This window comes from Euprymna scolopes, chromosome 10 (genome assembly GCF_053919585.1).
Source record: "Euprymna scolopes isolate OS-2025 chromosome 10, ASM5391958v1, whole genome shotgun sequence".
In the NCBI taxonomy this organism is placed as follows: Eukaryota; Metazoa; Mollusca; class Cephalopoda; order Sepiida; family Sepiolidae; genus Euprymna; species Euprymna scolopes.
Window position 1 is genome coordinate 25,473,448 of NC_136491.1, and position 14,189 is coordinate 25,487,636.

At 34.0% G+C, this 14,189-nt stretch overlaps 1 protein-coding gene across 2 annotated transcripts in view; it reads left to right on the plus strand.

Annotated features, from left to right (window-relative positions):
• The window catches only part of LOC145285867 (uncharacterized), a 510,918-nt gene that overhangs the window by 306,654 nt on the left and 190,075 nt on the right, over positions 1-14,189 (plus strand). For both annotated transcript variants that reach the window (XM_080134312.1, XM_080134311.1), the window contains 4 exons: positions 3,511-3,695; positions 7,758-8,204; positions 10,853-10,945; positions 12,484-12,697. In XM_080134312.1, coding sequence (XP_079990438.1) covers positions 3,511-3,695; positions 7,758-8,204; positions 10,853-10,945; positions 12,484-12,697 — 939 coding nt within the window. The remainder of the gene's footprint in view (positions 1-3,510; positions 3,696-7,757; positions 8,205-10,852; positions 10,946-12,483; positions 12,698-14,189) is intronic.

The window sequence follows — 14,189 nt, forward strand, 5'->3', positions numbered from 1 at the left end:
ACATGTAGTGTATTTTGCTGAAATCTTTGGAAAGTGCTCTCTCTCTCTCTCTCTCTCTCTCTCTCTCTCTCTCTCTCTCTCTCTCTCTCTCTCTCTCTCTCTCTCTCTCTCATATATATATATATATATATATATATATATATATATATGAAAGTGAACGTGTCTGTCTGTGTACATTTCCCTACGCAATAACTCTGTCAATTTTTAGTCTATAGACTCGAAATTTGAAATACCGGGTACTGAGATTTGGGAAAATCGATGTGACGGGTATCAGCCAGAAATTTGGCTGTTAAGGGGTCAAATTTCAACGATTTGACCTTTAAGAACTCTACCAAACTCCTCCGACAATTTTGGGTCTAGACACTTGAAATTTTAGATATAGGTTCCTTGAACCTGGATCTAACTTAATAAAGTGATTTGAGCCCGAAACTATAAATTTTAAGGGGTCATAATAGGGGTCAAAGTTTTAAAAAACAAAACTTTTACTTTTTTTGCACAGCATACACCTCCAAACACCCGAGCAACGCCGGGCACCCCTGCTAGTATATATATATATATATATATATATATATATATATATAATGTGTGTGTGTATCATTAGAATAATGGAAATAGTATTCCAAACGAGATAAATGAAAAAGGAACAAATTAAGCTATATGTTCATCAACGTTTCATCTTTATTGCAAGACTTCTTCTGGATGAATAAATGGAAGAAAATAAATACCAGTACAATATTTTGGTCAAAATAGTACTGTTCGATTACCGATACTTATGGGAGGTATTCCGATATTACAAACACTGCCAGACACATAAAGTGCAGTAGTGTGAAATATAAACAATAAAAATAAAAAATCGGCTCAGCCGTTTCGGAGTCCATTGGGAACGAACTTGGAAAACATCACACTGGATTGTATGGTTCTGGAGTTTTAAACGATTATAATTAGTCGAAATATATTTTCAGTTCACACGTTTCTATGAAAATTTCTTGCGAACGAAGGAAAAAGGATAACATTCGTTTGCAAAAATTGACATTTCCGGTCGTTGTGTTGTAATGCTGTTCCTGTCTTCATGTAGTGTATTTTTCTGAAGTCTTCGGAAAGTGTGTGGGAACATGCCAACCGGATGCTAACGTCTCCAGCATAAGAAACAAAATAAAAAATCGTCGTTTGCACATGGCTCCACGCATCGCTTCCGTTTGGAAAAAGAAAAATAAGAAACCATAAAAGAATTATGAACCAATGGCAGAGCTCCCCGCCGAAAATAAAGGCCTAAATTATCACAGCCGCTGGGAGCCGGTTTACGACTATAAAAGGAGGGGACCAGAAAGAAAAAGGAGGAGAGATTCGCCTAGCTGCGTCAGTGAACCCACGGACAGTCTTCCACCCGACCTAAAGAAATGAAGAAAAAAAAGAAAAGAAAAGGAGATTCGCCCAGCTGCGTCAGTGAACGCACAGACATTCTTCCACCCGACCTAAAGAGATGAAGAAGAAGAAGAAGAAGAAGAAGAAGAAGAAGAAGAAGAAATAAGGCACCAGTGAACTGAAGCCAACTCCGCTCTCACGTTATGAGCCGAGACGCCTTCAATTCTAACAATGCCTATCTTACACAAACCAAAGAAGAAAAAGAAGAAAAACACAGGAGGCAAAAACGCCGCGCCGCTAGGTTGATAAATGTAGTCGTCGCTCTCCAGTTAAAAGCCTGACACATATCACCGAAGTAGCGCGACTGGCCGCCACTTACCACCCCCGTCGTCTGAAAAGATAAGTACGCTTTGTTTAATTATACTACCCCCACAGAAGTTAATTCCTTATCAATGCATACACACGCTGGACTACCATTCTCAATTTTCCTAAAACATGTATTTCTCTTCCCACGCGCGAACAAACAATAGTGACCCGAACTTGAGATGAAAACACATTTCCTTTCTTGCTACAACACCAGTCCTGCAACGAACATTGGCCACATACGCGCGGACATATTGTAACTAAAACATTCATTCCTTCAACAGCAAATAAACCTCGTTTACCTTCTCCATTAGTTGAGTCTTTGTTTCCTTCAATTCCTCATTCGTTTCATTATTCTCTTGTAACGGGATTGGGGTATTTATATATCCTACTCTCCTACAAGTGCTAAGAACAGCGCTAATAATTTAAAAAATATGCAGTTAAATTGGCGAATGAAAAGATGAATAAAAACATGAATGGGTCACCAGTTAGCAAGTGCTAATTCAACTACCAGGTTTTGGGAATAAGATAAGAAAACATGAATCAATGAACAAAATATACTTATATATCAACAATTTGACAAAAGTGTAAAATACACTTCGAAAGACCAAAGTTTGTTGAGAAACTTTAAAGTTCACGAATATGAAACAAAGTTTGTTTCAACGTTCTGTCGTGGGTAGGTATGTATGTGTGTGTGTTAGTTTACCTTCTAGGTGGAAAGTGTTCACTGGAGATCGAGCATCAGACTTAAAGGGATTTAAGTATTTTTAATTAGTCTTCTGGGATAGACGTTTGGAGAGTCGAAGCAAGTGTCGCAGTGTCCAGAAATAACTCTGAATTTCTTTTCATCAAGCAACTGTTTTACAGGCCTCTAGAATTTCGCACTAGATTATTACATTTCTGTATAAATGGTACTTTAAGTTTGGAAATATTTCCAATGTTTGTAAATTCTTTTATTTAACACCTAGTTTTGTTTTTTGAGACAAGATATCTTATAGTAAATATCCTTTACGCTGAACATAAAAAACTTAGTTTTGGGATTCACATGATGACACAAGATTGATCAAAACGATTGTTCGAATAAACTGAACAAAACATCTTTGATTCTTCTATAATATAATCTGTGTATGTTGGTATGTCTGGCTAAAATAAAAAAAACACAAATACCTACAAAGTTGGTATTTTCTTGATGAGTGTTACCCTGAATGATTAATTGCTAAAATTTAAGAAAATTTATTTTTGTTACCATAAACTGGTGCAGATTTCGTCTGGAGGGGCCAGTTTTCCAGCCAGATTATTTCCTAACTAAGGGAAATAACTCGTATATATGTATATTTATTCATTTTTGGACCCTAAACTGGCGCAGGTTTCGCCAGGTGGTAGTTGGTTTTCCAGCCATGTCATCAATGTACTAACTAAAAGGAAGTAACTATAATTTTTTAATCTAGGAGTTACTTCCCTTATGCCGACTCATTCCTCGAGGAATCTATATAAGGCAGAGTTGTCTGTATGTGCGTGCGCGTGTGTGTGTATGTATGTGTGTCCAGAGAGAGGAATGGGTTGGGTGGAAAGAGGGAGAAACTAGGAGAGGAGGAAAGAGAGAAAAATAGAAAAGAAATAGAAGTTTTAATAGATATATTACATTTTTGCTCCAGGCAACGCCGGGTAACCCTGCTAGTTCTTTAATAGATGGAAATCGTTTCATCTTTTTTGTTTTTTTTCACATGCTTCGTTCCATTTCAAATGCAGGAATGACCATTTTTTTTCACTTTGTCTTTGTTCTAGTGCATCAACATGTCTGACTTGCGAATGATGCACAGGCAGAAAACGCCATCGCCGTCCCCTTCTCCATACACAAAGGAATTCCCCAAATTTGAATGTGGACCCCTTCAGCGCGATCTTCGCCTCACCATGTTTGGGTACACTACAGAATCAATTCACCTGCTTATTGTACCCATGATAAAAGACAAGTAAGTATGACTATCAAATTATGGTAAGCATTAAAAATTCCGCCCAGACCAGAATCCAATAAGAAATGCTGTAAACATGAAGAATTATTTTATGGTGTTTTTGTTAAATATTATTAGATGAGGAATCGTTTCAAGTTCAAATCAATTACCCCGGGATACGGTGTCCCTCGGATACTTTTTTTTTTTTTTTTCAGGTTACAATGTTTTTTTGGCCCCTGGTTACCATATTTGCCCCGCCTTACGGTGTTATTTATAATGTTATTTGATTATATATATATATATATATATATATATATATATATATATATATATATATATATATATATATATATATATATATATATGCATTACATACTGTACTGTATTTTGTTACTAATTTTTAATGCCTAATCGCGGGGTTCTACTGTAGTATTACACATGTAAATTTGAGAAAAAGCAATCCTGCTAAATATCTCTGGTCCTGATTATGACATTGACATCACGGTTGAGGCCCTCTTTGAGGGCTGTAGGGAATGTAGAGTTTCCCCTTAATTACTATTGCTCCCAGGTCCATTTTTGTCTGGATTGGTGTTTACAAATCAAGCTTTCTGAAGATACTAGCTTCCTAGCCTAAAATGTATCAAACATTGATGTTATTGTTTTTGTTTTTTGTTCAATTAATTTGCAAAATGAAAATAAAACTCCAGATGAGAACAGCAGTTCAAAGAATTAAAAAATACGAGAAATTGTGATGTATTCTAGTTACTATTTTCGAAATATGAAATAGACCATTTTCCCTCATATCTTTCTGTATTTTGTTTAAAATTCCATATTGAAATGGATATTGAGTCAAAAAAGAGGTATAAAATCTATATTGATTTTTTATAAATAAATATGTCCGTTAACTTATTTAAAAAAAAGACAAGTAATTGTATCTTTCATTTCTAAGGAGAAACTAGTGAGATGACTAGTGAGTATATTTGTTTACAGTTAAGGCCATATTATTCCTCTTTAGCTGAATGGATAAACCACCTGGCGTTCACTTTACTAAATTACCATTCACATTACTAAATTACCATTCACGTTAATAAATTACCATTCATGTTACTAAATTACCATTCACGTTACTAAATTACCATTCACAAATATCTCCTAAGTACTCTCGTGCTAACAGAAGACTGAATGAAGATACACCAAACATTAATGTTGTTTTTTTTTCTTCTCTTTGTCAATTAAAAACAAAAATCATGCTCTGCAAAATCAAAATTATGCACAATAATTTTCCCATATGAAAAAAAAAAAATCAAACCAAACACCATGAATAAATTTTTTTTTTTTTTTTTTACATAGTCATCACCACATTATCAAGGCCAAGAGGCCACTCAATGATAAGGGTTAAAGAGTGTACAGTAAAAATTGGACAATATTGTAATCATTAGTAATGAAAATTTGGTAAATTTGTTAACTTATATGGAACGGCTCATCAAGAACTTGTTTACGTTAGACTTGAAGACAACCATATTGTAGTCAGCCGGAAAGCAGGAAAACGGAAGACAATTCCACAGGCGTGCAGTTCTAAGAAAGAAGCTTTGTTCATGGAATCTACGTTTAGGTTTAGGTACAGATAAAGAGTGGGGGAAATTTTTCCAAAACTACTAGATTCGCCATCAAATAACCCGAAAAGAGTTGATATGCCATAAAGCAAAACGAAGAAAAACTTCCATGAATAAATATTTGAATATATAAAGAACTTGAAGCGTAAAACCTTTTTTTTTCTCCAAAATTACAGGATTTAGCATTAAAAAAAACTCGAAAAGCGTTGACATTCCATAAACAACCAACCAAATACAACACTGATATCTCATCTATGTACACGTTTATTGTTTTAAGTCATCAATAATAACTTTAAAATTATTATATTTTTATATATTTATCTCAACAGGAGTAACTTTATTCATATAAAGTTGAGTATGTGTAGAGTTCTGTTTCTATGCATAGGATAAACCTCTAAACTAATTAACCGGTCATTATGAACACAAGTGCTAGGCGTGAGGATGGATAATGTGGACTATAATTATTCTAATTTAGTTTTATGCAAAGGTGGTGGTTATTTGTGAACATTCAGATACCTGCAATTTTTGTGTAATTTTAACAGTAAATTTTCCTCAAGTTTTTTCATTTAAATATTTCAGATTTGAATTAAATAATTAAGTCATTAGACACCAATTAAGCAAGATTATTTAAATTTCAATTTTTTTTTATTACGACCCCTTAAGCTTAAGACTTAAATGTGAGGCATTTCCTTGAATCAAATCATGTAATCAAAATTGGAATCAAGATTTTGCCATAAGGTTTAATAGCATTAGCTCTTTACTAGCGGGAACTGTGGACATTCCACAGAGGTCTAATTTATATGTAATATATTGATGTTGGCATTCTGTAGATATTCAGCATAAATGGAGACGCTCTGGTATTAGTGTAGCTAGTTTGTTAAAACTGCAAAAGTATCTATCCAAACTAGCAGGAACGCCTGGCATAGCCAGGTCCTAAAATACACTTAAATATGATCTTTTAATTCTTGCTAATTTCGTATATATTATTAGAATGTTCTATTGATTTTTATATATTATAAAGTTGCGATTTCAAAAATAAAAATATATACATCTATATGACTTGGGTTTATCAGCTTGAATTGAAACCGAATCCCAAACTTATGAATATATAAGTTTAGTTCCTTCAGCTATAACGGAAACCTAAACTTATGAAGAATTCTTGATAAAATTATTTATCAAAAAAAAAAAGTAGATTACAAAGGTACCATCAGCTAAAACCGAAACCAAGATTTATGAAGAATACTTGGTAAAATTATTTATTATAAGAAATGGAAGTACATAACTATTAAACGACCCGGATGTAAGCGTGACACAGAAAATAACACACACGCTATCGTATTAATATATAGATTTTAAAAGGGGGGGGCATCAAAGTGGTGCAAACTATTCTATTCAGGAAAGTCATTTTATCCATTCATGGACGAATATTCTTCTAGTCATTTAAAAGGTGAAATCTGGTGAATATATTGTTGAAATGAGAGAAAAAGTGAAAAAAAAAAAAGTATCAAAAACGACAAAAGAAAATAACTTTATTGGATAAAAAAGTATAAGAAATAGGGTTGGTGGAAAGACAATGGATAGGAAGTTGTTCTCCAAGCCACACAAAAGGAAGCTCAGGTAGGATTGTGAATCAAGGTGTGATGGTGAATGGGAGCAAAAGGACCTGAGATATATATTTAATTAGTTTGAGATGTATGGCCGTGAATTTTTGTGATAGTTGGGAACGGTTTACAGACAATCTTGGGTTTGTGACAGTTGACAACAGTTGTGAGTTAGAAATGGTGGAAGCCAGATTTCCACTTGGACCAAGTCGGGAAAGTTTTGGGAGACCGAGATGAGCTGACATGAGCTGACACACTCAGCCCCGACAGAAAAACTATAATATGGACGTTAGCTACCCCATGATGGTATTACACACTCACCTAGAACACAAAAGGCAGCTGAAATAGGATTGTTAATCAAGGTGTGGCAGTAACGGTGACATTAGAAAATAAAGGTCAATATATTCAGAGTTATTTCAGAGGCAGTTTTAGGAGTAGCAGTGAGTTTTGCGACAGTTTATGGACGTTCACAGGTTGTGGCTTGAGTAGATCAAGATGAGCTGAAACCAACAAGCAATAAAAGAGGCCCCAATAGACTACATAGATGGTAACTCTGGCCTGTAGAAAGTTGTTTCACCATGATGGTGTCACACACGTACCCAGAGCCCAACAGACATCCACAGAATGTGTTTTCTATTAAGTTATTTTATTTGTTATACTTGTGACCTAGTTCACTCCCCCTCCTCCCTTGGTAGTCATCAATGTGTGGGAGACAATGATGTATCCAGAATTGAAAGAGAAGAAAAAATAGAAGAAATTCACGGCACACAATATTGAGGTTAGTGGCGATGTGCTCAAGCAGGGACCACGTGATATTACAAATAAATGATGTCATAACATGATTTTCTTTTTTATTTTTTCCATTCTAGAAAAGAAGCCCTTGGTTCCATGGGCAATGATGCATCCTTGGCTTGTCTGTCCAAATTCAATCCACTAATTTACGACTACTTCAAGCAATTATTTGCGCAAGTCACAAACCCGCCCATTGATCCATTCCGTGAAAAAATTGTCATGTCTCTCGAGTGTCCGATTGGGCCCGAAAGCAACATTCTGGAACCGAATGCCGAACAATGTCGTCGACTCTGGCTGGAACAACCAATCCTCTCCCTTGATGATTTAGATGTCCTCAAATTTGTTGAGTACCGCAACTGGAAAACGAAAGTCATCAATATCGTGTTCCCTGTCACAATGGGCAGAGAGGGATTACAAGCTACACTGAACCGAATCTGTGAGGAAGCTGCAGAAGCTGCTGAAAAGGGCTATACTTTGCTGATTCTCTCAGATCGAAAAGCTGGAAGACAATTTGTTCCGATAAGGTAAGTAAATCGAAATGTTCTTTCAGTTTTTGCAGATTTAAAATTTCATCTTCAAAAAAAAAAACTTTCGTTTCTTTTTAACCTTTATTGATAACAATGAAAGCATTTTCTTTTTATAACTTGATTTCCATCTGTCAACGAACCTCGTATAAATGCATCACTTGAAAATTCTTTAGGTTTTGAGGTGAAATATAAATCGCATTCGTGTTTTATCTCCTCTCATAATGTTAACCTAATGCTAAAATGGTTTTGTAATCCTTGAAATACGTGATAATCCGAAGGATCGAGAATATGAAGTGCCACGATTTTCAATTTCAGTTCAAATTTCTTTTTCTTATTAAATTCTTTAATACATTATGTTTTTCATTCTTTTTTCATTTGTATTTCTTTCTTTTTTTGTTTGTATTTCATTTTTTTTCGTTTGTATTTCATTCTTTTTTCGTTTTTATTTCATTCGTTTTTTTTTTCATTTGTATTTCATTCGTTTTTTTTTCGTTTGTATTTCATTCGTTGTTTTTTTGTTTGTATTTCATTCGTTGTTTTTTTGGTTTGTATTTCATTCGTTGTTTTTTCGTTTGTATTTCATTTTTTTTTCGTTTGTATTTCATTTTTTTTCGTTTATATTTCATTTTTGCTTCGTTTGCATTTCATTCTTTTGTTTCGTTTGCATTTCATTTTTTTCGTTTGCATTTCATTTTGTTTCGTTTGCATTTCATTTTGTTTCGTTTGTATTTCATTTTTTTTCGTTTGTATTTCATTTTTTTCGTTTGCATTTCATTCTTTTGTTTCGCTTGCATTTCATCCTTTTGTTTCGCTTGCATTTCATTCTTTTGTTTCGCTTGCATTTCATTCTTTTGTTTCGCTTGCATTTCATTCTTTTGTTTCGCTTGCATTTCATTCTTTTGTTTCGTTTGCATTTCATTCTTTTGTTTCGTTTGCATTTCATTCTTTTGTTTCGCTTGCATTTCATTCTTTTGTTTCGCTTGCATTTCATTCTTTTGTTTCGCTTGCATTTCATTCTTTTGTTTCGTTTGCATTTCATCCTTTTGTTTCGTTTGCATTTCATTCTTTTGTTTCGCTTGCATTTCATTCTTTTGTTTCGCTTGCATTTCATCCTTTTGTTTCGCTTGCATTTCATCCTTTTGTTTCGCTTGCATTTCATCCTTTTGTTTCGTTTGCATTTCATTCTTTTGTTTCGTTTGCATTTCATTCTTTTGTTTCGCTTGCATTTCATCCTTTTGTTTCGCTTGCATTTCATTCTTTTGTTTCGCTTGCATTTCATTCTTTTGTTTCGCTTGCATTTCATCCTTTTGTTTCGCTTGCATTTCATCCTTTTGTTTCGCTTGCATTTCATTCTTTTGTTTCGCTTGCATTTCATTCTTTTGTTTCGTTTGCATTTCATCCTTTTGTTTCGTTTGCATTTCATTCTTTTGTTTGGCTTGCATTTCATTCTTTTGTTTCGCTTGCATTTCATCCTTTTGTTTCGCTTGCATTTCATTCTTTTGTTTCGCTTGCATTTCATCCTTTTGTTTCGTTTGCATTTCATTCTTTTGTTTCGTTTGCATTTCATTCTTTTGTTTCGCTTGCATTTCATCCTTTTGTTTCGCTTGCATTTCATCCTTTTGTTTCGCTTGCATTTCATTCTTTTGTTTCGCTTGCATTTCATCCTTTTGTTTCGCTTGCATTTCATTCTTTTGTTTCGCTTGCATTTCATACTTTTGTTTCGCTTGCATTTCATTCTTTTGTTTCGTTTGCATTTCATTCTTTTGTTTCGTTTGCATTTCATTCTTTTGTTTCGTTTGCATTTCATCCTTTTGTTTCGTTTGCATTTCATTCTTTTGTTTCGTTTGCATTTCATTCTTTTGTTTCGTTTGCATTTCATTCTTTTGTTTCGCTTGCATTTCATTCTTTTGTTTCGTTTGCATTTCATTCTTTTGTTTCGTTTGCATTTCATTCTTTTGTTTCGTTTGCATTTCATCCTTTTGTTTCGCTTGCATTTCATTCTTTTGTTTCGCTTGCATTTCATTCTTTTGTTTCGTTTGCATTTCATTCTTTTGTTTCGTTTGCATTTCATTCTTTTGTTTCGCTTGCATTTCATCCTTTTGTTTCGCTTGCATTTCATTCTTTTGTTTCGCTTGCATTTCATTCTTTTGTTTCGTTTGCATTTCATTCTTTTGTTTCGTTTGCATTTCATTCTTTTGTTTCTTTTGCATTTCATTCTTTTGTTTCGCTTGCATTTCATTCTTTTGTTTCGTTTGCATTTCATTCTTTTGTTTCGTTTGCATTTCATTCTTTTGTTTCGTTTGCATTTCATTCTTTTGTTTCGCTTGCATTTCATTCTTTTGTTTCGCTTGCATTTCATCCTTTTGTTTCGCTTGCATTTCATTCTTTTGTTTCGCTTGCATTTCATTCTTTTGTTTCGTTTGCATTTCATTCTTTTGTTTCGTTTGCATTTCATTCTTTTGTTTCTTTTGCATTTCATTCTTTTGTTTCGTTTGCATTTCATTCTTTTGTTTCGTTTGCATTTCATTCTTTTGTTTCGTTTGACCTATTTTTCCTTGTATTTCATATTTCATTCATTAATTCATTCTATATTCTTTTAACTCCTTCCTAATTTCATTCTTTTAATTCATTCATTTTTTTTTCAGTGCCTTAATGGCAGTTGGTTGTGTCCATCATCATTTGATCAAAACAAAACTCCGACTCAAAGTTGGACTTATTGTAGAGACTGGAGAAGCAAGGTAAACATTTGTATTAATTCCAGCATTTCCTTTCAGCTTTCCGAAGCATCACAAATGAAGCACAACAGAATCTTTCATCAGTGCCATTTCGAATTTGTCCTACGGTTGAGTTTACATAAACGAGGTTAATAATTAGATATCAAATAATAAACGAGAACTAAAGGGGGGGGTTAACTCCGTAATGATTATGGTAAAGTGGTTTACGATAGGGACTGAAAGCCTGGGTGAGCTAAGTTTGAATTCAGTTCGTTCTGCAGAAATATTTGATCAAACTCAAACTTCATCTTATATCTAACCTCCTGAAAAGCAAATAACTCGACAACAAAATCATATCTTTTAATTGACCATCGATGAACATTTTAAGATTAGTTTTTTATTCCCAGGCACCAATGTTGATTAATAAAAAGGTTTATTTAAAAAGAGAAAAAAAAGTCACAGTAAACGCTAGACTGATGAATTATATGAAAGAAAAAGATAGACGGATAGTTCATCCCGCTAGACCCAGCCACACTGTGCAGGTTGCACCTCACTGGGGACAGCACCTAGACACGTCTTTCCTGTTTGAAGCCCCACCAGCTAAAGAAACAAAAACCTTCACCAGGAAATCACATGCTTTTGCGACTTTTGTCTGGAGGTCACCTCTGAGTCTTAAGTGCTGCTGAAACTTTTTGATTCAAACAGGAAACCCTAGAGCAACTATTTATCTGCTTCACCATGAGAATTGGATGTGACAGAGGGTCATCTTAACATGAAGTTGGGGCTATTTTTGAGTGTTACAAAGGTGTTTATAGCCCTGTGACATTCAGACATGGCCCTGTGGTGTTTAGTCATGCTTATTATTGGTAATGAGAAGCAATCAGTGTAAGGAACGGTGCACCAAAATTTTTTTTTCGTCTTTTTTTTTCTTTTTTTTTCATAAAAATAAGTGAATTTTTGAGATGAGGATTAGTCATTCATATTATTTGCAGTCTTTGGACAAACAGTAATATATATATATATATATATATATATATATATATATATATATAGTTATATACAGTCATAATAAATAGTGATATTTATAACTAGAAATAAAATAGGTTTAAGGCTTTAAAAATTTGTACTAGAATTGTTCCCAAGGGCCCGTGGCGCAATGGTTAGCGTACTTGGAAAAATCAAGTGTAAAGGTGAATTCCTCCTTAAGATTGAAGGTTCAATTCTCATTCAATTGCGAATTACTCAGGACCTCTATCAAGTCAGGGCTGACGAGACGATAGCTACTTCTGTGAGGTAAATAAATTCCGTCCAAATTCTCGAGTTCAACAGAAACATTCCAGAGTTCGACAAGATACACCTGTCGAAGGTTACATCGACCAAGACATTTTGAAAATGACAGTCAAAATGAAAATAATAGTGAAAATAATACAAACAAAAGTGGAGCATACATTTTCGCGCCTCTGTTATATCAAAGGATTTTTTGATAAAAATTAGTTTGTTTTTTTGTTGTTTTTTTTTTAAGTAAAAAAAAAAACTACTATACGGTTTTACTTATTTTTCAGAGAGGTTCATCACCATTGCACTTTAATTGGTTATGGCGCCGATGCAGTGTGTCCCTACCTGGTTTTCGAATTGATCCGTGATCTCTGCTATCACAGACAGATCAACACCATTCTCAGCGATCATGAAATCTTCACCAGTTACCGATCTTCATGCGCTCGTGGCATTTCCAAAGTTATGGCCAAAATGGGAATATCAACACTACAGAGTTACAAGGTAATTAAAAAAAAAATTTTTACTTCATTTGGATTCAGATTTAAAAATATTAAACCTGAAAAGAAATTTTGAAATGCCAGATTTTTTGTCTATTTTTACTAGGTGTCATCATCTATCAAGGCCCAAAGGCCACTCAAGGATAAAGGTTAATGGGTGCAAGGTGGTCGGTGAGATAACATCGTGATTGGTAATAATGGTGGAAGATTGGCAGAAAGACAGCTCAACAAAAATTTGTTCACATTGGACTTGAAAACGATAAACGTTATAGTAAACTGGGAAATAGAAAGTGGGCTTTAAGGGTTTACTTTTAGCAGATTCATAAAAATCGCTTCTCTTATTTTATTTGTTGGTCCTTACATTCCACCAGTAATGTTTCTGAGAAAGGAGGAAGAATTGCTGTTTTCTGGGTTAGAATTTTATCCTTTTAACATTTATTGGGCTAGTTTTTGACCTTGAAGTGGTTTATTTTTAGCTCCTAGAAGGTTTCACACAAAAGAGAAAGTTAAGTTACAATCAATAAATATATATTTTTTTTTTTTTTTTTTTACATGGAGGTCACCACTTATCAAGGCCCAGAAGCCACTCGGGGATCAGGGTTATTGCGTGTACAATAATCAATGGGATAGTATCGTAGTAATCGTTAGTATTGGAGATTTGATAAAGTGTCATTACTTAAGGGGGCGGTTCATCAGGAATTTGTTTATGTTGGACTTGAAGACATCCAAGTTGTAGTCAGGTGGGAAATAGACAAACGGAAGAGAGTTCCACAGGGATGAAAGTTTTTTTCAACTGCTTTATTTAAATGTAACAATGTTTTATAAAATAATAATAATAATAATACTTAAAACTTAAATAATTTATGGCATTTCGGCATAAATCTTGAAAAATTCTTAAAAGTAAACATTTTTTTACATGAAAATATTATTCTTATGCCAAACTTATAATCATACAAATACTAATGCTACAAATAATTCGTTCAAGAATGTGATGCCGGATTGCCGAATATTTAAATCAGAAGTTAACAAACATTCGACTGACACTACGTTTTTGACCTTTTGAGATGAGGATTAATAATTTGGATTATTTGGACTATAGTTCTCATCTTGGGTATTAATCTCTAAATGTTTCAGTCAAGATAAACCTCCAACATGGATATGCGGTGCAACGGATAAAAGTGCTAAGTATAATTAGTTCTAAATGACAGTCTTCTGGAGATTGAAGGTGATATTCTCAATATAGGCGATAGATAAGAATACAATTAAGAATTACTTCTATCTGGTCATGGCTGATAGAATGAGAACAAGCTATCGCCATGAATTAAATAGTGGGTTCTGTTTGAAATTCAATACAGATTCACATATTCAACAAGATGCACCTGAAGAAGGTTGGAGGTTACATCGGTCGAAAGGTTGTTAGAATAACATCCAGCGTGAGAACAGTAGTCCGAATAATCAAGTAAGATACGTTAGCTTGACTGTTAAATGAGTGTTAG